The 24,377-nt window shown below is 39.5% G+C and overlaps 3 protein-coding genes across 3 annotated transcripts; 1 reads left to right on the forward strand and 2 right to left on the reverse strand.

Moving 5' to 3' along the window:
• Positions 1-6,415: 6,415 nt before the first annotated feature.
• sdhaf1 (succinate dehydrogenase complex assembly factor 1) lies at positions 6,416-6,958 on the reverse strand. The gene is given in 3 exon segments (XM_051950611.1): positions 6,416-6,630; positions 6,633-6,698; positions 6,701-6,958. Coding segments are annotated over 3 exon segments (321 nt in total). The 5' UTR covers positions 6,747-6,958; the 3' UTR covers positions 6,416-6,421.
• A 3,281-nt stretch (positions 6,959-10,239) lies between these two features.
• Positions 10,240-13,105, forward strand: nudt18 (nudix (nucleoside diphosphate linked moiety X)-type motif 18). Its single transcript, XM_022211656.2, is given in 10 exon segments — positions 10,240-10,326; positions 10,328-10,381; positions 10,495-10,512; positions 10,514-10,606; positions 10,695-10,797; positions 10,877-11,000; positions 11,268-11,392; positions 12,165-12,189; positions 12,191-12,452; positions 12,455-13,105. Coding segments are annotated over 10 exon segments (1,035 nt in total). The 3' UTR covers positions 12,599-13,105.
• A 1,139-nt stretch (positions 13,106-14,244) lies between these two features.
• On the reverse strand, positions 14,245-24,377 carry LOC110963338 (protein FAM240C). The gene is made up of 3 exons (XM_051950613.1): positions 24,186-24,377; positions 22,738-22,863; positions 14,245-14,544 (listed from the first exon to the last, which is right to left on the reverse strand). The coding sequence occupies exons 2-3, from the start codon at positions 22,861-22,863 to the stop codon at positions 14,434-14,436; spliced, it is 237 nt and encodes a 78-aa protein (XP_051806573.1). The 5' UTR covers positions 24,186-24,377; the 3' UTR covers positions 14,245-14,433.

Here is a 24,377-nt window from a genome sequence, read left to right on the forward strand (position 1 = left end):
TTGTACGCCAATTTGAAGAATTCCAGTGCTTTCTCCATGTCCCTCGTCTGGCCACATCTTTGCCGTTTTGAATCAATCTGAAGGAAAGAAAAGAGACTTCAGTGCTGTCCTCAAAACTACACTCAGGTAATTTCATACATAAACAGCTTTTTTGATTTCTTGGTCAATCATTCCATCCTGCTCTAAATCAATTTTAGCTAAAGATGTAAAAATACAGATTAGAATTCACTCAGTGGTTCAGATCGGTTTATTCAGACTACGATAAGAATATTAGGACGTTGAGGTGACCATGGTCATTTGCTGCAGGTCCTTCCTCCACACATCTCCCAACCTTCTTTGTCGTCTTCTCTACTATCTTGTCTAATAAAAAGGCAAAAACAGTTAAGATTAAATATTGGGGTCAGTTCATATCAATTCAGACAGAATTCGGGTCCAATATCACCAATATGTGAATTTTCCCACTGTGGGATGAACAAATGTTGTTTATTCATCATTTCTATTATCTTGTCTAGACTGTGATCAACTTGATTCATAGAGTTTTAGCTACAAAATGAAGAAATTATCAAAACAAAAAGACACAAAATCACCACAAAAAAAAACACCTAATTACCACAAAAGATGCGAAATTCCCCCCAAAAAACAAATTTACCAAAGCAACAAAATAATAACAAAATAAAAAAAAAAAAAATTAATAAAAAAAAAATATAAAAAAAAAAATAAAAAAAATAAAAAAATAAAAAAAAAAATAAAAACACCCTTAAAAACCAAAATATCCAAAAAAACAAAAATACCCATAAAAACAACAAAAATGCTCCTAAAAAACACCCCCAAAAATAAAAAAATACCCTAAAAACAACAAAATACCCCTAAAAAACAACAAATACCCTTAAAAAACAACAGAAATACCCTTAAAAAACAACAAAAATTCCTCTAAAAACAAAAATACTCCAAAAATACCGTAAAAGACAACAAAAATGCTCCTAAAAAACAAAATGCACCTCAAAAACAACAAAAATACCCCTAAAAAAAACCACAAAATTAACAGACATAAATTACCACAAACGCAAAATTGCTACAAAAGATGCTAAATTTTTTACAAAAACAAAACATTACCACAGAAAAGGAAAAATTAAAAAAAAAAAAGAATGATCAACAAAAACACAAAATTTCCTCAAAAATATGCTAATCCCCCCAAAAAAATTACCTCAAAGACGCAAAACTATCAGAACAACAAAAAATGAACTCCAAAAAAACACTAAATTACAACAAAAAGTGCAAAATTAAACAAAATGACCACAAAAAAGACACAGTATCTTTACTACCTCTCCAGCTTGTGAGAAACCTCCATAATTCTCCATTAAAGTGACATTTATCCATTGTGTTTCTTTGATTTTACAGAAGTGGAGCGGAGGAGTTTGGGAGTTTTTGTGTTTAAATCGGACGCTCTTCCCTCCGCCAATTCCTCCCAGCCAATCAGAGAGTGGTTGGGTCACTATGCTGTCCAATCAGGAAGCGTGAGAGGCGGGACCTACAGCAGAAGTTCAGCCAATGAGTGTCTAACAAAAAGTCGAATCATTTTAAGTTTTGTTTTCCAAAGTAAATAATGATCAGTTCGTGGGGAAGTCACTGTAATTTACTCTCTGGAAAGTCCTGAATTTTTTCCAGGTCCTGCTGCAGCAGATTTACTTTTAGAGTCGGCCAATAAATACATGTTTTTTGTTTTTAACTCCTGAGCAGGTTTCAGGAAAACACCCGAATTGGCAGGAAGAACATCGGAAGCACAAACTTTTAATCTCTCCTATTTACAGACAGCAGCAGTGTCAAATCTGGAGATAAACTGGAACCATTATTATCATTATTATCCATCATCATTGCACAAAAAGATGCAAAATCAACAACAAAAAGATGCAAAATCACCAATAAAAAGATGCAAATTTACCACAAAAGATGCAAAATCAACACAAAAAGATGAAAAGTCACCATAAAAGATGCAAATCAACACAAATGATGCAATTTACCACAAAAAGATGCAAAATCAACACAAAAAGATGAAGTCAGCATAAAAAGATGCAAATTTACCACAAAAAGAATGCTAAATCAACACAAAAGAATGCAAAATCAACACAAAAAGATGCAAATTACCAACAAAAAAGCCCAAATTACCCTAAAAAGATGCAAAACTACTACAAAGACACAAATTACAAAAATTATCAACAAAAAATAAAAAAAATTACCCCCCCATACAAATTACCACAAAAGAAGCAAAATTCAAAAAAAATGAAGCAGAAGAAACGCTGGACTCTGTTTGGTTTGCAGCAGAAACACCTTTAATAGAAATCCAATCTGTGCTGAATTAACGACAGAAAGCAGATAAACTTCATATAAAGCAAAGTGTTCATCAGGCTTCATTCAACACACAGAAAACAGAAACATGGAAACATGTCCGGGTTTGATTCAGAAAATGGGAGTCGACTCCAGAGCCTGAACTCTGGCAGCGAACATCACAACGTTCTTCTCCACCTCTGCGTTGATCTGGGTCTGAGAGGCTCGAGGGTTTTTCTGGACGAAGTCTGCGATGCTCAGGATGCATTCCTCTGAGGAAACAACGGTCAGGCAGAACAGAAGGTCACAGAGGAGAACGAGAAAAGAAACAAAACGACAAATACAACTAAAAAAAGATAAAATATTACAAAATGATGCACAAACGACAAAAAATGAGAAATAAAATGACAAAAAATGAGACAAATGACAGAAAAACAAGAGACAAAAAATGTAACCAAAAATGTATGCAGCAACAAAAACAAGACAAAAAAATTACACAAATGGCACAAAACGAGACCAAAACAAAACAAAATGAAAAAAGTAGTCAAACTACAACAAGCGAGACAAAAAGAAAACAAAAACGGCAAAATATGAGGGAAACGACACAAAACGAGACAAAATGTTACAAATGAGACACAAACAATAAAACAAAGAAACGACACAAACAAAACAAAAAGACACAAAAAATTAGACAAAAAAGTTACAAAGCGACACCAATGAGACCAAAAATGACAAAAGCGAAAAACGACAAAAAATAGACAAAAAATACAAAACAACACAAACACAGGAAGACATAAGTCCGGCAATTTCCAACAATAATGAACTGATTTTCAACCAATAATGGACGAGTCTGATTCATTCAATTCATTTTCAGGTCAGTTTGGACAAATTTAGCTACTTGGACGGTTTGGGGTCATTTAGGACGATCTGTCTGTTCGCTGTGTGGAAACAGCAATGACAACAAAGATCCTTGATTTCTCACATTTGAGACTTTTACGGGACCAGTCTGATTTGTTCTGGCTATTGTGAGACGTGTGGAGTGTTGCTGTGATCACGTATGTGTCCTGCTGTGTCACATTGATTGAAGCGTAACACCTTGTACGTCTCCACTTTGTCCTGACCCGGTCAGTCGGTTCAGCAGCTCTCTGCCGACCTGGATGCCCGTCACCAGCCGCCAGCATCCTGCGATCCCTCCTCAGTCTGAGACGACAACCAAGCGCAGCAGCGCCACCTGCAGGAGCAGCAACGCAGGCGTTTCAGCGTTACCACCAAAAGATACAAAATAATTGCAAAAACACAACAAAATTAACCCAAAAACACACGAAAGTGATCACAAAAACAACAAAATGAACCCAAAAAAGACACGAAAATAATCACAAAAAACACATAATTACCACAAAAGCACAAAACGCATTCATTTCAGCACCAGTCTCTGTGATCAAATCTCACTGACATCATTTAAAGACGTCCAGCACCATGAAGGATTTACCTCAGGATGTTTCTCACTGCGTCTCTGGCGCTTCATCATCAGCGAATTTAAACTGAATTCATGTTTTGTCCCCAATTTGAGCCAGAAGGCAGAAATTAATCCAGAAAAACAAACTACCACTAAAACGTGTTTCTGTTCAGGAGTTCAGCAAATAACTGGAACCTCAATAATAATAAATAATAATAATCATAAATGTGCTTCAGTATTTTTTGTGAACCACTAACTTTGAAAATAGATAGATAACAACAGTAATTATATGTTAGCATTAAATATATCATTTAATTAAAGCGCTTTACGTCCTGGAGGACGAACCGTTAGTGGAACATTAAAACATTTATAATCAGTAATAAAGTTAATTTAGAAACACTTTCTAACACTGGATGGAGGTCTGACAGAACTCAGAAACACTGCAGATATTATTTATTATTCTACCTGTTCAGACTTTCACTCAAAGAAAATCAAAGACAGTGAAGCGTTTCCTGTTTAGCTGTAGTTTATCTCAGATCACTGCCTCCTAAAAGCACAACGTAGAAAACTGGTCCGATGCTCTTTATTTGAGCCTTTTAGGATTTAAGGCTTTTTTCTGTCGTTTTGTGCCTCATTTTTTTATCATTTTGTGTTCCGTGAAACTGATCAACCACAGATGAACCACATGTTCTGTTCTTTTTTTTCTTACCTGCTGAAATAACTGTCCGTTGCTCATCTCTCCCTCCTGAACCCGACATCGCTGAAAACAGAACGAAGAACGTTTAAAAACCAAACTAAAACCCTAAAACCCTTCAGTTCTGATTCAAACAGAACTTTAAAGTTCTCTGAGGTTCCCAGCTGCAGCTAAACTCCGCAAATGTTCAGATATTTAACGGAACAAACGCAGTTCCAAAGTCCGTCAAACTCGTCTTCCTGTTTACGTTTTCTTCTTCCTCGTGGGTTTTAAAGCGGCAGTCTGGAGGACTTCCTGGATGTGTCGTCACTTCCAGTACGCCTCCTGTTGCCAGGCAACCCGGAATGCTGAGGCTTTATCCTCTGCAGAAGAAGACGTCAGATGGAGGCTGAAATTTAATAATTTAACCATGAAAAGACACAAATTACCCCCAAAAACATAAAATAACCATAAAAAGATGCAAAATTACCCCCCAAAAGACACAAAATTACCCCCAAAGACACAATTACCCCAAAAAACATAAAATAACCATAAAAGACACAAAATTACCACCCAAAAACATAAAATTACCATAAAAAGATGCAAATTACCCAAAAAGACACAAATTACCCCAAAAACATAAAATTCCCATAAAAAGACGCAAAATTACCCCATAAAGACAGTAAATGACGTAATCACCTGTTTAAGGTTTCATCAGGTTGTCAGTAAACCGTTAGGAAACGTTTATATAACAAATGTCAGCAAACCTGACTGTAATTAAAGTTTACTTTGTACTTAATTACAAACTGAAGGTACTTTCTGCTAGTGTTTAGAATGTGTACAGATGTGTGTTTGTTGGAGATACCACCTGTATTTATTAGCATATTTCAGTTTTAAAATGTTCATATCGATGGCGATACAGTGAAAAACTTGTCAACATTTGTGAGATTTAGAAGTCTGAGATAAAGTGAATGATTTACTGTCAACCTTCTTCATCTAAAAACTATTTAGGACTCTGTAAGATTAGTTGGAAATCTGAAAACAAATTATTTCTGAGTTAATAAGAGATGTTTAAGTGATTAAACATTAAGCATAATAATCTGTCACATCGATCCATGTGTGGACGGAATATTTGTGGAGGAGAAACGACTCTGTCCTCTTTCTGAAGTGTTTCTGGTGCTTCGCTGATGTCATCCCTGATGATCTTCAGACGCTGGAGGAGGTCAGATCTTCTCTGTTCTGACTAAACAGACCAGCTGTCTCCATGTCTTCCAAAATATTCACTTCAAACGTTTAGCCTCATTCTCAGTAAAAATAAATAAACTCAAACCTGAAAGAACGGAACAGTGAAGGATGTCATTTTATCAGTGTCTTTGATGATGTTTTGTTTGTTTTCTTCGCTTTCAGCAAAGTTATTCATATTTTTTTGGATATTTTGTTGATTGTTTTTGTAACTCTTGCTGCCATTTATGGACATTTCACTCAGTGTTGACATTATATTCATATTTACAGACACTTCTGAGACATTTTCAGAGGTCTTTGTCATTCTTTGTCTCAGTTTTGTCATTTTGTTTAGTTTTTGTCATTTTATATCTCCTTTTTTGCTTTTGTGTCTGATTTTTGTCGTTTCTGTCTCATTTTGTCATTTAAGGATATTTTTCTCACTGTTGACATAAACATTGATATTTATGTTTGTTTTGAGATGGTTTCTTTATTTTCAAATCTTGGGAAACTTAATATTTTCACATTTTGTTTATACTTTGATGACTTCTGTTCATAGTTTATAAGAATTTTGGAGTATTTTGTTCAGAATTTTCAGACGTTTTAAAGACATTTTTTTCATTTTTAGGGAATTTTAGCGATTTCTGATTGTTTTATTTATTTTTTCTGACCCAGCTGCTCTGACAGACCTCTAAACTTTTGCTGCAGATTCTTCCAGAGTTTGTTCATTCATGAATCCAGTGTGACTTTCAGAATATTTTATTCCTACAACTGAACATGAGCGTCATGGATGGAGTCTGTGAGGTGTGCTGTTGGAGATCTGCCGGTCTCAGTCCTGGTCCTTGGCTTTGGAGAGGAGCCAGCTGCTTGGTGTTGGCGTCCCTCAGCTGCTCCAGCTGCCTCTGGCCTCGTCGGTACAGATACTCGATGTGCATCACGTCCGTCCGCTTGATCCGGCGTTCTCCCTGAACTCGTCCCGGATCCGGGGGATGAAGCCCCGGTTTGTCCCGACGGCTCTGAGGAACTGCGGTACAGGACCAGGACCTGCTTCTGCAGCTTACTGTGCCGCGACATCGGACCGGAGTCTCCAACCAATCAGAGCAGGAGGCGGAGCTACGATGACATGATTCTGCTCAGAGAGTCGAAGTGAGAAGAATCCTCCGTCAGCCTCACATTTACTCCTGGTGAAGGAAGATGGAGGTCAGTGAACGCACCACCACTCTTCCTCCTTCTTCTTCTTCTCCAGCTGAGGAGGCTCTGAATTGGGCTGCAGGAGGAAACAAACACAGTTCAGATGATTGAAAATATGAATCCTGTTGAATGTTTGAGGCTGCTGAGGTTCATCCTGATGCTGGGATGAACTGACAGAGTGATCTAACACACCACCCAACACAGGTTACAATGAAATGTTAGACCATTCTGAAAACACGAACTTTGAACACATTTTACTCCAAAACCTACAGAAAGTGGGTCAGACCACTCTGCTTCCAACCGTTATTGTCCAAGATGCTTAAAAATGATCCAAAATGATTCAAAATGACTTGAAAAATGATCCAGAATTACAGAAAATTTTCCCAGAAATGATGTAAAACACAAAAATGTGTTCAGAATGACATGAAAATAGTCTACACCCACTGGAAAATGATCCAAAATCAGTCAGAATTTTCTCTAAAATGATTAAAATAATCCAGAATGACAGGAAATTTGTCTAAAATGACTTGAAAATGAACCAAAAATTGTAGAAAATGTGTTCAGAATTACACAAAAGTGGTCAGAATAGACCCAAATCTTGATCTACTACTGTTCACTTCCCACTGGTATCAGACTGTGTATTACTATGTTGTGTACTTTTGTGCATTCTTGTTTATCTTCATATTTTTACTGATGCTCCTACATGGGATCATTAACGCTGTAACACTACACATTTCCTGATCTGATCTGAGCTGCATCTTCTCCTGGACAGTTCAGAGGCTCACTCACTCACATTCATATTTAAAGAGCCTCATGAACACAGGTGTTTCCAAGGCAATCCTTCACATGATTCCAGCTGTAAAGCCTCCTAAAACAGATCAAACTATCCTGTTTTCTGTGACATGAATTAGTCTCACACTCTCCGTTTAATGGTTCACTTATCAGGTTAAAATGTAAAAACTGCTTAACTGCGTTAACATCTGGTTGTTCTGATTCTGTCCACACATAAAGCAGAAGCAGTAGGATTAGCAGCTGGAATTGGAACTACACGTTGCTAAAAATGAAGGTTTCATTCAGCTGCTGCCAATATTAGAATAAAACCTTCACCAGAAAAGTAAAGCAGAAACACGGATCATAAACATGAAAACACGTTAACTTACCGGTTTAACCGGTGTTTTTCGGTTTCAAAACCGCCTCCACGAGTTAATTGTCCCTCTGACTGGCAGGAATAATAATAATTATTATTATTAATATGAGTCTAAGCGGTAAATAGCTGCGTTAGCTCCAGTAAACAGCCTCATTGTGACCTTAACTGCGTGTTACGACACCAGAGAGCAGCGCAGCGAAGAAAACTACAAAAACTACAAAATACGTCACTACCGGTGTCACATTTTACGACACAATATTAATTTACAACCCCAAAAATTACATAAAATGTGAATATTGTTTGTTTTTTAACCATAAGAAGCCAAGAAAATAATGTGCTATTGATGAAAATTATCGCAGAGGTGCGTATTCACACAGGAACCGGAAGTGGAGGTCACTTCCTCATCGCTGTCAAAACCAAACCGGCCGCAGAGTGAAGCTAACAGAGAAGCTAAACAGAGAAGATCTGATGGAAACCTGCTAACAGAGGCAGCAGAATACAAACCGGTTCGTGGTTTAATTTAACCTCAGTTCTCCGAAATGTTTCACAGATAGTTTCTCCAGTCAGTGATTTTTTTAAAGCTGAGAAAGAAAATGTATTTAGGCGGCTTTCCTGTTAGCATTAGCGTCAATTAGCTGCTGTCAGAGATTTATAATCTGAGCAGGAAAATAACGAAACAAAACCTCAGAAAACATTCATTTTGTTCAGATTTTAGTCGGTTTATGCATCAGTGTGTCAGACAGTGGAGCTGACATTTTCAAAGAAACACAAACACACAGTTTATTTATGTAAAAATGAAGAATCTGGTGCAATATCTTTATGTTTCTACATTTAGAATAATAGAGTCATAATCAAGTCGTTGTTTTCCCCACATCCAGGGAACATGTGCAATATTTAGATTCTCTACGTTTAGAAGAATCTCTACAACCATCCACATTACTGGTGTGGTTTTCTGTTTGTTTGTTTGTGTTCTGGAAGAATCAGGAAAGAAACTCACAGAGACACTATTTCCACACTTTAAATTATATCAAACCTTCAGGTGAAAGAATGAATCCTATATTTATCATATATTTACAGATGGATGAAGCTGCGACCGATCTAACAGAGAAGGAATAATGCTTGTCTTCGACTTTGTTTTCCTAAAATGTTCAAAGTTAATCAGTCATAAATGAATTTGTTGACATCAGGACTTGAGGTTCAAACTAACTGGATTAAACAGCAGACTGTCATGAAACACAGGTGGAGGAAACAGCTGAACATGTGGCGTTAGAGTCAGAAATATGAGGCAGAAAGAAGCTGAAATCCTAAAAAACCTCTCAAGAACTGAGTTTTATCAACCGTATTTCAGGATCTTTGACAGACTAATCAGACTGAAAGGATCCGATGCTGTCCTGTTTGGTTTTGCTACTAAATGTTAGAAATGCACTTTGTGTTTCATGTGCAACCCAGCCGGGGGCGCTAACAGCTTAATAAATCTCAACGTACTTAAGGGGAGACATTTAACTGACAGATAACTCCATGAAACTTCCTCTGCTGCTTATTTAGAATCACAAAGGATTTCTGTCACAAGTTTGCTGAAATCTAATATATATAATATGGAAATGGAGACATTAAATAGTTAAAATAGCCAACAGAAAGAAGCAGTAAAGGAACCCGTGTTATGAACCTCTGAAGCTAAAAGGCCGAAAAACTGAAAATCTTCAGCTGGAAGAAAAACTTCTCTATGAAAAGATGAAAGAAAATCAGCTGAACGCCTCGACGAACTGGATGAAAGAATCATTGTGAAGAAACTGTTTGTTTTATACGTGCAGACTTTGCTTGATGTTTCTTTAAAATCTCATCAGAAGAAGTTTTCCCTAAATGACCTCACCTCCCAGAAACATTCAAATAAACTCCTCAGATGTTCTGGAAATTCCCCGACTTTATAAAACACGTTGTCAGTTTCTAAAAATGTTGAAACTTTTGATATAACGTCACACTTTTCACATCGATTTTAAAAGAAAATTTGTTTTTTACAAGCTTCCCTTTTCTCTCCTTTTTTATTCCTGATTAGAAACGAGGAGCTTAACGGACTTCTGGATGTTTAATTACCGTGAGCCGTTTACTCTTCATTTCCTCTTCTTTCTCACTTCTGTTTGTCTTTTTATTTCCTGATGTTTTAAAACACCTCCACCATGTTGTTCTGCTGTTATGAGAGAATCCTAAGGAGCTGGTTGTCTTCCTGCAGACATGGAGGATCAGGTGGAGCGTCTGCTGAGGCGGTCAGGGGTCAGAGTCACCAGCTGTGATGTCGGTCTGGAACAAAGCAAACCAAGTGACTCTGAGGAAGAACGGAACCTACATCGTCTGTGGCGTCATCTTCAACGACAAGGTGCAGCTGAGATTAACGCTTTCTTCATCAGTTACATGAACCGTCATGTTTCTATCTTTATCAGTTAAACGTGTTTCTATCCACCACATGACTGCCTCCTTGTGCTGCTGCAGGACGAGGTGCTGATGGTTGCAGGAGGCCAAGCAGGACTGTTACAAGCAGTGGTACCCTGCCTGCTGGGAGGGTGGAGGTGGGGAGAGTCTGGAGGAGGCGCTCAGGAGGGAGGTGAGACGTTCAAAACTGCCCTGAGAGCTAAACTTTGGTGCTCACCTCTGTGCAGGTGTCCTGAGCTGCAGCTCTGTTTTGTCTGCAGGTGAAGGAGGAGGCGGGGTTTGACTGTGAGCCAATCAGCTTGCTGCTGATCCAGGAACAGGACCGGCAGTGGATCCGCTTCATCTTCCTGGCCAAGATCACAGGTCAGAGGTCAGCTACGCCTGAACGTGTCATCGGTTGGGTCTGCTGCAGGTGTCTCAGGTGAGGTCTTTTCTCCGTCAGGTGGGAGTCTGAAGGGTTTGGCGGCAGCAGATCAGGAGTCTCTGCAGGCGTCCTGGTGGGACCGACGCTCCGCCCTCCAGCTGCGAGGACGAGACATCCTCCGCCTCATCGACAACGGACTCAAGTACGACTTCCTGTTTGTGCTAAAACGACACTGAGCTCATCCTCAACCTGCATTTAACAAGTTAAAAAACTTTTATTAGTGGAAAACCCACATGTAAAATTTCAAAACAAATGTTTATATTCCTTCTGCTCATTGGTGTGCAGCCCCTAAAAGTTGGGTTCTCTGTCACATGATCCAGAAAAACAAAGCAAACTTTCCATCTTCTACATTAGGTTTTCTCCTGCTGAGCGTGAAGCTAAACGCTAACTGATTCTGTGCTGCCTTCAGGTACCGTCAGGATCCCTGGCACCCCACCACGCTGCCCCAAGACCTGAGCTGCCGTCACGTCGTTCAGAGACTCGTCCTGGTGTTTGTTGGAGCTGAGGATCAGATCTGGATCCTGCTGGTTAAAGGTAACATCACACATGATTATTTCAAGGACTGTAGGAAAGCTGTGGACATTTGTTGAGTGACGACAGACCGAAGGATAAACGCTGAGTCGCTGACGTAGGAATGCAATTGACCAACTAGGAACACTAGTCTAGGGCAGCTAGTAACTAGTTTAGGGATCGTAGTCTTGGAATGATAGCTGTGAAGGAAGAATGACTGTTTCTCCTTTCTAAGGGATTTCCTTTCAGCTGTTAGCTGATGTCATCACCAATTATTTTCTGGAAGGCAGACGCTGTAGAAGGAGGGTCTTCCAGGACTCTCTGCTCTGGTCAGGATTAAATATTCTCTATTCTGATGTGACGAAGCAGACTAGTTGTTTCCATGTTGGTCTGTAATCTAAATCTGACTTTCCCTCAACTACATTTTAAACATTATAAAAGATCAGAGAGAATCCTCAGAACTGCTGCTCTGTCGGCGTCACTTCTCCTGACATCAGTAAACCTTAAATCATCTGATCTCCAGTGTGTCTCTCTGTCTCCCTCCTCATCCTCTCTGGACCTTACTGAACTTCCAAAACAAATTTGCTGTTTTAAGAAGCACTAGGTTTTGGCCTGGAGCTCAGCAACCGTCAGAAAGTTCAAAATCTGATTATTCTTTCAATCTTTACGGTTTCTGGCCAATAAATGTAGTCATTTTGATGATTTAAAACATGTTTTAAGATGTGATTTTGGGTTAACTTGAGACGTATTGGCGTGGATGTAGCTGATTGTCATGAACCTTCTCCTCCACCTGCAGCTCCAGAGCTCCACCTCCCCACGGCGCGGCCTTGAAGCCCACGCTGTCACCTGGGCGGCCAACATGGTGGTGCAGGAAGCCATGCCGTCAGCGTACTACAACCACGACGTCAACACGCTGGGCGTCTTCAGCCTGCAGCACAACGGCCGGCAGCACGGCCGGACGGACGGTGTCTGCTTCAACACGCTGGTGGCGCTGGTTCCCGACCACGTGCAGCGCGACGAGGACGGACGGAAGCTGGCGCCTCCGTCGGCCGATCGACCTCCACCGGTGGAGGAACCAGCGCTACATGTTGGTTCCAAGTCCAGAAACAGACGCTGAGAGAGAAACTGCTGGAGAAAACCAAAAACACGTCACTGCTGCCAATCCACAGCCTGTACTTGAAAACACAGGACTCTTACTGTGAAAGGAACTGTTTTATTCTGAAAGACTAGTTGTGCAATTGCAGCAATAGAATATTAAACGGAATGACTTGTCAGGGATTATGAACCACCTCCAGGAGTGGAGGTTAACGGCGTACTGTTTAGCTGAACATTTATTGTAAGATTCATCCTCCAGCTCACGGCCCAGAACTTCTAGAGGGACCTGAATTATTTTATTTTGTTGTTTTATTAACCAGCTTCTATGTATTGTTTGTTTCAGCTGTTTAATGTTGTTTAATGTCATTCCACCATAGAGGAGCTGCAGCCAACAGTTCTGTTGTTTCAGACACTAATATTTAAAACCACGCAGTAACTGTTAGATGTAGCACAGAAATGTGTCACTTTACTTTAAACAGCTTTTCAATTAGCAGCAGCTACAAAACAGTTGAACGCTAAAATGTGGTGCGTTTCCTTGCGTATGACATCATTGTTCTGATAAACACAGCATCATGTCCAAGTCTGGATGAACCTTCTGTGAGCAGCTCAGTGAGTAAAAATGAACTGATCTCTGAAAGTAAATCATTGTTTTGAGGAAGTGTTTTATTTTGTTTTGCACAATTTTAGAGGGTAAAAATTTGGCCACCTTGAGAGATTTCATCACCACTGGGAAGCATGGTGGTGGCAGCATCATGATGTGAAGCATGGTGGTGGCAGCATCATGATGTGAAGCATGGTGGTGGCAAAAGTGAAATCCTGGAACAGCAAGAGATTTAAGCTCCCATATTTTAAAGATCTCAGACCTTAATTAGCTCGTTAGCTGGTTTGTTGTTAGAAACTTCACAGCTTCATAAACGAGCTCAGAACAGTGAAATAACTGAAGCCACACAGCAGGAAAGCTGTAAGAAGACAGTGGCTAGCCTAAGAAGGCTAGCTACTAGCATTTCTAGGCTGTAGTGGCAGGCCTAGGCCTAGCCTTCTTAGGCTAGCAACTAGCATTCTTAGGCCCTGTGATGACAGGCCTAGGAATGCTCGTAGCTAGCCTACAAATGCTTGTCACTTGTTTTAGAATGCTTTGGAAGGAATTAGCCATTGGATGCTAGTTGCTAATGTGGGAATTCAAGTCACTTGATTGGGAAGTAAGTATCTTGCCTAGGAATGTTAGTTGCAAGCATTTAATAATACTATTCACAAGCCTAGGAAGGCTAGCCACTAAGCTAATGGTGATAATTGCTCATCTAGGAATGCAAGTGACTAACATGGGAACACTAGTGGCTTGCTAGCCTCGGAACAATATTTGCTAGCCCAAGGATTTTGGTGACTAACTTAGGGATGCTAGTCACTAGCTTTAGACGTCTACTCACGAGCCTATGAACGGTATTTGCTAACTAGGAATGCTAGTAGCTAGCCTATAAATGGTAGTGGCTAGCCCTAGGAATGGTAGTTGGTATCAGAAAAATGCTATTTTGCTAGCTTAAGAATGTTAGTTGCTAGCATAGGAACGTTCATGTTGATGTCACATGACTTGCAGTTAACGAAAATCACTTCATATCACTTGTTGGAATCCTGAGTTCATGATTCAGTCTGAAGGCAGCATTTGATAAAACACAAAACCTGCTGGAAATAAGAGACAGTTTGTTAGCAGGTTGATGGTTTTATCTGAGCTGTTGAAGGGAGTTTTAAACCACTGCAGCCAATAAAACAACAGTTCAGTTTGACTGTCTGTTTGCTAACACATCTCTTTATTAGTGTTGAACAGCAGGATGAAGGAAATGGTTCTTAGCTTAAAATTCTACAGTTTCATTTAGCAGACGTACATCAGAGTAGATTCAACAGAAGCAAGGATCTAGTCAGGAGGAAACAACCTGGATGAGAGCCATAAGACGAGGATCTTCGTTTTGGTTTGTGATTCAGCTCTGGTTGGCTGATTTCTCCGTCTTCACCTTCCTCATGAAGTTGTCATTGAGGTTCTTCAGGTGTTTGGTTCGACTCTCCAGGCGGACCAGCCATTCCCCCGCAGCCTGAAACAACAGGACAGCTGGTGAGCAGAAACAGAGACCTGAATGAAAGTAAAACCAAGACAAGACTCATGATGGCGTCAAGTGGTTCTCAGAGGTTCACGCTTCACGCTTCCTGTAAAATCTGAGTACAAAATTCACCCGGGGAAAATCTGCAATAAACAAGATGTCAAATCAGTTCAGATATATTGATGCTATTTTAGTTAATACACACTGAAAATAATCTGTAAAAAAATGATGTGAACCTCAGACCAAACCACAACAAGAACAAGACTCAGTGACCATCACAATAGCAGACATCCAAGAAAGAGGGTTGGGAATGAAGAACTGGACAGCACCAGGCCCGACATGATCTACAGCTACTGGCTGAAGAGGCCTAACTGCACTCCATGGACCCCTAGCAGCACAACTGAATCAGGTACTAGAAAGGCACTAGTGAAGGAGGCCCCCAAGACGCCTTTGACTCCTCTGAAGGACCTCCGGCTTCAGACTGTTCATCCAACAACTGTTGTCTGTTCTTCACCAGTCAAAGCTTTATGGAGACAAAAAGACTCTGACAGAAAAAACTCCAATTAAATCTGGACTAGAGTTCAGCAGAAGACACGTGGAGACTCTGAAGACACCTGAAGAACTTTCTTGTCTGAGGAGACCAGGATGGAGCTTTATGTCCATCAAAGACTGAACATCATCATAAACACTCCATCCCCACTGTGAAGCATGGTGGTGGCAGCATCATGATGTGAAGCACGGTGGCGGCAAAAGTGCAGGAAAAGCTTTAAGAAGACAGTGAGTAGCCTAAAAAGGCTAGCTACTAGCATTTCTAGGATAGCAACTACCATTCCTAGGCCCGTAGTCACAGGCCTAGGAATGCTAGTAACTAGCCTACAAATGCTTGTCACTTGTTTTAGAATGCCTTGGAAGGAATTAGCCATTGGGCGCTAGTTGCTAATGTGGGAATTCAAGTCACTTGCTTCGGGAAAGTAAGTATCTTGCCTAGGAATGTTAGTTACTAGCATTTAATAATACTGTGCACTAGCCAAGGAAGGCTAGCCACTAAGCTAAGGGTGATAATTGCTCATCTAGGAATGCAAGTGACTAACATAGGAACACTAGCGGCTAGCCTCGGAACAATATTTGCTAGCCAAGGATTCTGGTGACTAACCTAGGGATGCTAGTCACTAGCTTTAGACGTCTACTCACTAGCCTATGAATGGTATTTGCAAACTATAAATGGTCGTGGCCAGCCTAGGAATGGTAATTGATAGCGAAAAACACTATTTGCTAGCTTAAGAATGTTAGTTGCTAGCATAGGAACGTCCACGTTGGTGTCACATGACTTGCGGTCATTGTCAACTCTTGAACACTTGTGTGTCTCACGGCCAAAGTGTGAGAGTTGAGAGCAGGTCAATGGTTTAATCCGAGATTTAAACTTCACACTGCAGCCAATAAAACAACAGTTCAGACAGTTTGAACCAGCGATGACTTTGTAAAACTATAAATTTAAAATCATTTCTATACCATGACAAGTTGCTTTGATCATAAAGTAAAATACTAGATTGCTCATTGTTGTATTGCTATTTTGTCTCATTTTTGTAATATTTTGTCGTTTTTGCTGTGTTTTGTCTTTTTGTCTTACTTTTGTCGTTCTGTTTCACTTCATTCGTTTTTTTAGCATTGTTTTTGTCATGTTTTTGTGTCTCGCTTGTGTTGTTTCTCTATTTTTTGTCAATTTGTTTTTTGCTTCTGTCACTTTTTGTCTTGTGCCGTTTTGTAATTTTTTGTCTCATTTTTTGTCCAATTTTTGTCTCTTTTTTATTTTGTTTCATGTTGTTTGTCTCATTTTTTTCTCATTGTTTCTTGCCTTTGTTGGTTTGTGTTTCATTTTTGTAAAGTTTTGTCTTGTTTTTGTTGTTTTTTTGTCTGACTTTAATCGCTTTGATCATAAAGTAAAGTACACTGACAGTCAATAGAAACTTTGAGACCATATTTTTCAACGTAATTTTTATTTTGAAGCCCCAAACTGGATTTTCTTCATATGAATCATTTGTTTAGCATATTGGCATACAGAATCAAAAATCTAAAGTTTCAAGAATGATTTCAAAATAAAGAATTTCACAAAAGAAACGACACCTGCCAAACACAAAGTCACAACAGTCAATAGAGTACGGCCTCCATGTGCTTGGATGCAGGCAGCAATCCGTCGGCGCATGCTTTGGACCAGGCTTCTGATTGTGGGTTGGGAACAGCCCATATGCCTGGATACATCACTGTAGCTCAAAGCGGCCTCCACCATACCCAGTGCCCGGAGACATTGTTCATGTGATAGACGCGGCATGATGCTGTTCACTGGACTAACAATGGGGGCCTTTTTTGGGCCTTTATATAGGCCTTCAGAACCCATTCTCACATTGTGCAGATACTCACTGAGTATTGCTTGGTGTGTATTTGGTTCACTTTTGCAAAGTGACCAACCCATGTGCAGTGAATCATGACAAAATGACAACTCATCATTATCTCAACTACCAGGGCACTAGATCATCAGCAAATCCACCATGAATCATTACAACCCCCCTATAAGTAGAATTCTGCCTACATTTCTACCTCAAAGTTTCTATTGACTGCCAGTATATTTTGTCATTCAGTTCCAGATGCCTGTGACTTTTGAATTTATTTTTCTTCAGAAGTTTCAGGTCGTTCATGATGTTTTGTAAAAAAAAAAAAAAAAAAAAAATCCTTAGACGTGAACTTTGAAGTAAAACAAATGAACCATTAGGAGCTGTGGTTATTTATCGGTTGTTATGCTGTGGTTTTACTGGTCCGGTCCACTGGAGATCCTTTTGGGCTGAATGTGGAACCAGAACTAAAATGAGTTTCAGGATGAGGACAGTTAAAGCCCTCACAGAGACAGAAAGCCGTGAGTCTGCAGGACAATAAAACAAAGACAAAGGAAGTCGTGACAGTATGTGAGACGATGTGTTGATGAAACCGAAGCCGGCGCTCAGCTGTTCTCAGAGACTCTTTGTCACCTTCCTGCCGAGTTTTCTGGATTATTCCATTTGTTCTGTCGGCTGCTGATAATCCTCCTGACCTCAGACAGACGGATGGACAGACGGACAGTAGGCGAGTTTAAACGCTGTTTTCATGTCAGGTGGTTTTCTTCTTCATGACAACAGGCCGATCAGACACGCCGAGAGGAGAATTTAACTGTTTAAATAACAGAAAAAACTATTATACGTTGACCGTCGTCAGAAATCTCTATTCTGGAGTAAATTATTTTTACAGTGTGTGACAATGAAATATTTACACTATTTTACTGAATTTAAATCAGCAAAAAAAAAATGTTGCTTCATAAATTAGTTTTTTTATTTAAAAAGAAAAGACATTTCCATTAAGGATTGAAACTTCAACAGTATTTTATTTAACGATTATCTCACAGACTTTCCAAGTAGTGTTCGATCACACATCACATCTATTAAAATGACCAAAAAATACATTTAAAAGTACTAATTTACAATTAAAATGTGCAAAAGAAAAACAACAAAATAAAGAAATTTGTATTTTAAAGACTGAAAATTATCAATAAAATGACCACAAAAAATAAGTAACTAAGGGATAGCTAAATGTAGTGAATAATTAGCTAAACGTAACAAATAGATAGCTAAACGTAGTGAATAGTGAGATAAATGTAAAAGACTCTTTTATGTCAAAGTGAAAACTGGTTTAGTCATAATAATTAAAGACGTAAAGTGTAAAATAAGTTTTCAGCCCCTTTAAAGTGATTTATCTTATTCAACACATACAGTTAGTGAACTGGAAATGTCTCGTTTTTTAATGTTACAGTATTTTTAAATGTTTTGTTGTTTGATTTTTATGCTTTCTAGTCTGACGAGTTCATGACTAAACTCTCCCTGTGTGAGAAGCAGGGACATTTTAACTGTGGTTTATTGTTTCAGCTCAAACATTAAATCTGTTCTCAGAGTAAAGACTGACTTTGAAGCGTTGCATCATCCTCCAGTTATAGCAGTTATAGGTTTACTCTCAGCTGAATATTTAGATCAGAATATCTTCTAAATCGGTCCTGGGTGTCAGCGTCCGTCCTGCCGGCCTCCATCACTCATCGCTGTCAGATTATCACCTCTGCTCGCTGCAACACATTTTTCCAGCGTCTGCTCGGGTCGCACATAACGGTCACAATTATCGGGGCTGCAGCGGGGTTAGAGGCTGAGGGTCTGTGGTAACAGATATCCGGAGGATTAACCGATACACGGCACCGATAGCAGGAGGATTAGGCCTACAGGGTAATGGAGAGCAGCAGGATTAGCTGAAGAGGTGGTGGGAGGTTAAAGAGAGAGGGCCGGGGTTAGGGGGGATCGGGCTAATAGCTGGTGAGAGGTGAAGGTTTAATAAGAGGATCCAGTGCAGAAAAACACCTCAGCAGCTCTTTGGTCTCTTTAAACCATTTCTGATGGAAAACTGATCTCCAAGCCTCAGTTCTCTTCAGACTGCATCAGGTCATCCTCCAGGATTTCATTTACCCTCTATCTCTACTTGCCATCCAGGACCTGCAGCTGAGGAACATCATGATGCTGCCACCACCATGCTTTACAGTGGGGATTGCGCATTTGTGATGATGTTCAGTCTTTGATGGACGTAAAGCTCCATCCTGGTCTCCTCAGACCAAAGAACCTTCTTCCAGGTGTCTTCAGAGTCTCCATGTCTTCTGCTGAACTCTAGTCCAGATTTAATTGGAGCTTTTTCCATCAGTGTCTTTCTCTTTGTCTCCATAAAGCTCTGACTGGTGAAGAACAGACAACAGTTGTTGATGAACAGTCTGAAGCTGGAAGTCCTTCAGAGGAGTCATAGAGTCTTGGTGGCCTCCCTCTCTAGTCTCTCAGGTCTTGAGGACGTCCTGCTCTAGTCAGATCCATTCATGTTCCGTCTTCCTTCCATTTCTTCATGATGGATTTAACTGGACTCCAGGAGATCTTCAGGAACTTTAAATGTTCTTGTATCATTCTGATTGATGCTTTTCAACAAGCTTTCCTCAGAGTTTCTCAGTGTTCTTTTGTCTTCATGTTTTTTTTTGTTTGCTTTTTTTTTAGAAGGATTCGGTTCAAATGCTTTCTTTTAAAATAATTTTTAATTGAGACATGTAGAATAAAGTGATTTGTTGAAACATTGTGATTTTAAGTTTAGGTTTTAGTTCAGACAACAGGATAAAGGGTTCAGAGTTAAACCTGAAAACAGTTTAAACTGGTGAGTTGATGAAAACGTGACCTCCTGTAGACGCGTCGCAAATAGAGAAATTATCTACAGAGCACACAGTCATTGTATCTGACTGTAAACATGTTTATGTCTGCTGTAAATTCAACCCATTAACGTGGAGCTTTATGGACTCAGTTTTAGAGCCTCGTGTGGATGTTTGAAGCCCTTCAGGTCCCAGCCTGGTATCCAGGTCTGATGCTGCAGTCTGATGAAGACGGTAATTTGTCCTGAACACGCTGTAGGTCAGAGTGAGGATGAATGTTGGCTGATTTGTGGACATGTGAGCGTGTGTCAAATAGACACGTCTAAAAACAGAGCGTCTCATTACAAGAAATACCAGACCGGACCGAGCCCGCTAAAGGTCTCACACATGATGATGGTCGCTAACGAGCGGAAACAGCAGCCGGACCGTAACCTGAACTCAACTCGGCCCGAATAAATGAAGCACACAACACTCCGGCGGCAGCATTACATCAGCCCTTTTATTGCTTTATCTCCCCAGAGAAATGAGAGCTTCTCTGGTGGAATCTCAGCGACGGGTCACCGGTTCTGGTTCTGATCCACGGCAGCCTCAACTCAACACAGAGGGCTGCTTCTGTTCACACTGTTCATCGTTTCACAGCAGAAATAGATCAGCAAGGAAACACTCAGGCCCCAAAATCTGAGAGAATTTAGCTATTGATCAGTTTTTTTTCAGTTGGTGCCTCCAGCAGTGGAGATGAACAGCTTATTAAATATAATACGCCTTATTAGTGATCAGAGTTCTGCCTTCATATTAGGAATATTTCTGAAGTTCCAGGTTCTTGAAGTCCATAGAAGTGGGTCAAGATTCATCACATTTTAATGGACTTTTAAAAATAACTGTATTAGAAAATAGTTTCTCCATAGAATGAATCCTGTCCATAGATAATTCTGGTTTCTTCGTCCATCATCTATAATAGTTCTGACTGACCACCTACCAGCATGCTGGTATGATCCTTAAAGTTTACCCAGAATGCACTTTTTTAAAGCTTTCTGATGAATGGAGTATAGTGGAGGCAGCATCATGGTGTGATGCACGGGTTTGTTTTTGTCATTTTAGTCCATTTTCAAGTCATTTTTGATGATTTTGACCCAATTTTGTTGTTTTATTGTTAAATTTCTGAAAGATTCCAGGTATTCTGGAAAGTTTCTTTGTCATTTTTGCAGGTTTTGTCATTGTGAGAAGATTTTGAGAAAATTTGGATAAGTTGGAGGTATTTCAGTAGTTTTAGCTCATTGTGGACGAACAAAATTTCAAGGTCCTGGAATGTGAGACTAAACTTAAAGACTGGAAGCAGGAAAAGAGAACTTCCCTTGGAGAAAGTTCTGGAGCAGACCCACCGACAACTGTAGAAAGTTCTAGAGCAGACCTACCGACACCTGGAGAAAGTTCTAGAGTAGACCTACCGACACCTGGAGAAAGTTCAGGAGCAGACCTACCGGCAACTGGAGAAAGTTCTAGAGTAGACCTACCGACAACTGGAGAAAGTTCTAGAGTAGACCTACCGACAACTGGAGAAGGTTCTAGAGCAGACCTACCGTCAACTGGAGAAAGTTCTAGAGTAGACCTACCGACAACTGGAGAAAGTTCTAGAGTAGACCTACCGACAACTGGAGAAGGTTCTAGAGCAGACCTACCGTCAACTGGAGAAAGTTCTAGAGTAGACCTACCGACAACTGGAGAAAGTTCTAGAGTAGACCTACCGACAACTGGAGAAAGTTCTAGAGCAGACCTACCGACAACTGGAGAAAGTTCTAGAGTAGACCTACCGACAACTGGAGAAGGTTCTAGAGCAGACCTACCGACAACTGGAGAAAGTTCTAGAGCAGACCTACCGACAAGTGGAGAAAGTTCTAGAGTAGACCTACCGACAACTGGAGAAAGTTCTAGAGCAGACCTACCGACAAGTGGAGAAGGTTCTAGAGCAGACCTACCGACAACTGGAGAAAGTTCAAGAGTAGACCTACCGTCAACTGGAGAAAGTTCTAGAGCAGACCTACCGTCAACTGGAGAAAGTTCTAGAGTAGACCTACCGACAACTGGAGAAGGTTCTAGAGTAGACCTACCGACAACTGGAGAAAGTTCTAGAGCAGACCTACCGACAACTGGAGAAGGTTCTAGAGCAGACCTACCGACAACTGGAGAAAGTTCTAGAGCAGACCTACCGACAACTGGAGAAAGTTCTAGAGTAGACCTACCAACAACTGGAGAAAGTTCTAGAGTAGACCTACCGACAACTGGAGAAAGTTCTAGAGTAGACCTACCGACAACTAATGTATGTCTACTCTAGAACATTCTCCAGGGGACATTCTCCTCTATGGACATCAAGAACCTGGAACTCTGGAAATATTCCCAGTCAGTGATCATTGATAAAGTTACTGGAGATGAAGAACCAGATGTTCTAAGGAAGTCAGGAAGGAACTTTTGTCCTATTTCGTTAATTTTTCGTGCAGAATTTTATTTTTTGTTGCAATTTCACCTGTTTTAGTGGCAGTTTTGGTCCTTTTTGTGGTGATTTTGGATGTTTTTCCTGGCATTTTTGAAAATTTCATGGTAGTTTTGGCTCTTTTAAGGTGATTTTGTGCCTTTTTGTGGTAATTTTGGTCGTTTTTGTGGTTATTTTACTTGTTTATTGTGCAAATTTGAGGTTTTTGTCACATATCCACTACTTTTGTGGTAGTTTTGGTCCTTTTCGTGGTAAATTTGGTCATTTTTGCGGTAATTATCCAGCTTTTTAAATTTATTTCAGTTGCATTTTTTTTCAGAACTCAGATGTTTCTCCTCCTAAATGTCATGGTTCTATCTGCTGGACTGATGAAGTTCTGAGGCTCAGAAATGATGGAAAAGTCCATTAAAAAGTGATCAAACCTTCATGTTTTCAGGCCTTAGATAATAATAAATGTGTTTACTGACTTGTTGAGGGCGCTTTGGTTCATCCTCTGCTCTTCACTGTCCTCATGTCGACTCTGAGTGTCGATTCTTTTCTCCCAGAACGTCTTGATGTGAAGCCGGTCGTGGATCAGAGCCAGATTCATCTGAAAGAACAACAGCAGTCTGATTCCTCCTGAGGTTCACAGCTGATCACCTGTTCATAAAGACATTAAAGACTCACATCTGGCAGAAAAAAAACTGGAAAACAACAGAAATAAATATGATAATTATCTGATTCTACAGTCACACAGTAAAAGAAAAAAACATTCATTAAAATACAGATGCTGCTTCACATATTAATATTTTCATCTTTAAAATGACTTTAATTTGTGCTTAAATTTAATATTAATTGTTCTGTAAGTGAAACATTAATTTAATATCAGATGTGATAAAAATCAGTTTTAAGGCAGCTTCTTGTAGTTAAACATGTTTTCATTTTAGCTTCTTCATATTTTGACTCCATTTGATTTTTCACTGCTGCAGTTAATCAAACAAACAATCAATCATTGATTATCAGAAATAAGGTGTCTAGACAGGGTTCTGCAGCAGAGAGCAGATCCTCTGTCACTGGATCAATAATAAAATAAAATGGGATTAATGGACTGAAGTCTGCTGGGTTTAATATGCACACAGTTAATACATAAAGAAATAAATAACAATCATAATATTAATAATAATAAAGACAGATTAATGCACTGAAGTCTGCACAGTTTAGTTGTTCTGTTTGTGAATCGATCAGTTCATAAATAATAAATCCTGTAAATAATGTCCACATCAACAATTTGCATTTAAAAATAAATAATAATAATAATAATAATAATAAATATTCTTTTTCAGTGTGTGACCAGAAATCAGCTTCCTGCTTAACTGTATTTAAATCAGCTGTTTAATCTGATTTCATTATTATTTAATTTATTTGAAAGAAACATGAAATACTGAAAGGATGGAAAAATAATAAAAATGTTTGTTTTTTTACAGATTTTCTGTTTAGTTAAATGTTAGATCACATCCAGCAAAATGACAGAAAACTGTAAAAATATATGTTTAAAAAAAAACAGGAAAAAGTGAATTTTGTCCACAGAAATAATCTGTATTTCAAATAAATCTTCTTTTTTTTTGGTATGTGACCACAAAGCAGCTTCTTACTCAACTATATTTAAATATAAAAAATATTGTAATTTACTTGTTTTTTTCTTCTTTTACTGTGTGACTAGAATCAGATAAATATCACATTTATTGATATAATTCTGTTATTTAACTGGTTTTCAGTATTAAATGCATGTAATTTTTAACGTATTTATGAATGTATTTTTACAGAGTTTCTGTTCTAGTGAACTGGAGTTAAACATCAGATTGAATCTAATCGATCAGTCCGATCAATAATCAATACAGGCGATCAGGAGAAACATTAAAGAACAAAACAAACCTTCAGTGGACTCCAGCTGGTCCTCCGTCAGTCTACAGGAAAATAAAACCTCCCATCTGTTTCTGTCTGCGACTCGCTCACCCTGATTACCTCACCCTCTGCTGCCTCACCCTCTGCTGTCTCACCCTCTGCTGTCTCACCCTCTGCTGCCTCACCCTCTGCTGCCTCACCCTCTGCTGTCTCACCCTCTGC

This window comes from Acanthochromis polyacanthus, chromosome 7 (genome assembly GCF_021347895.1).
Source record: "Acanthochromis polyacanthus isolate Apoly-LR-REF ecotype Palm Island chromosome 7, KAUST_Apoly_ChrSc, whole genome shotgun sequence".
NCBI lineage: Eukaryota > Metazoa > Chordata > Actinopteri > Pomacentridae > Acanthochromis > Acanthochromis polyacanthus.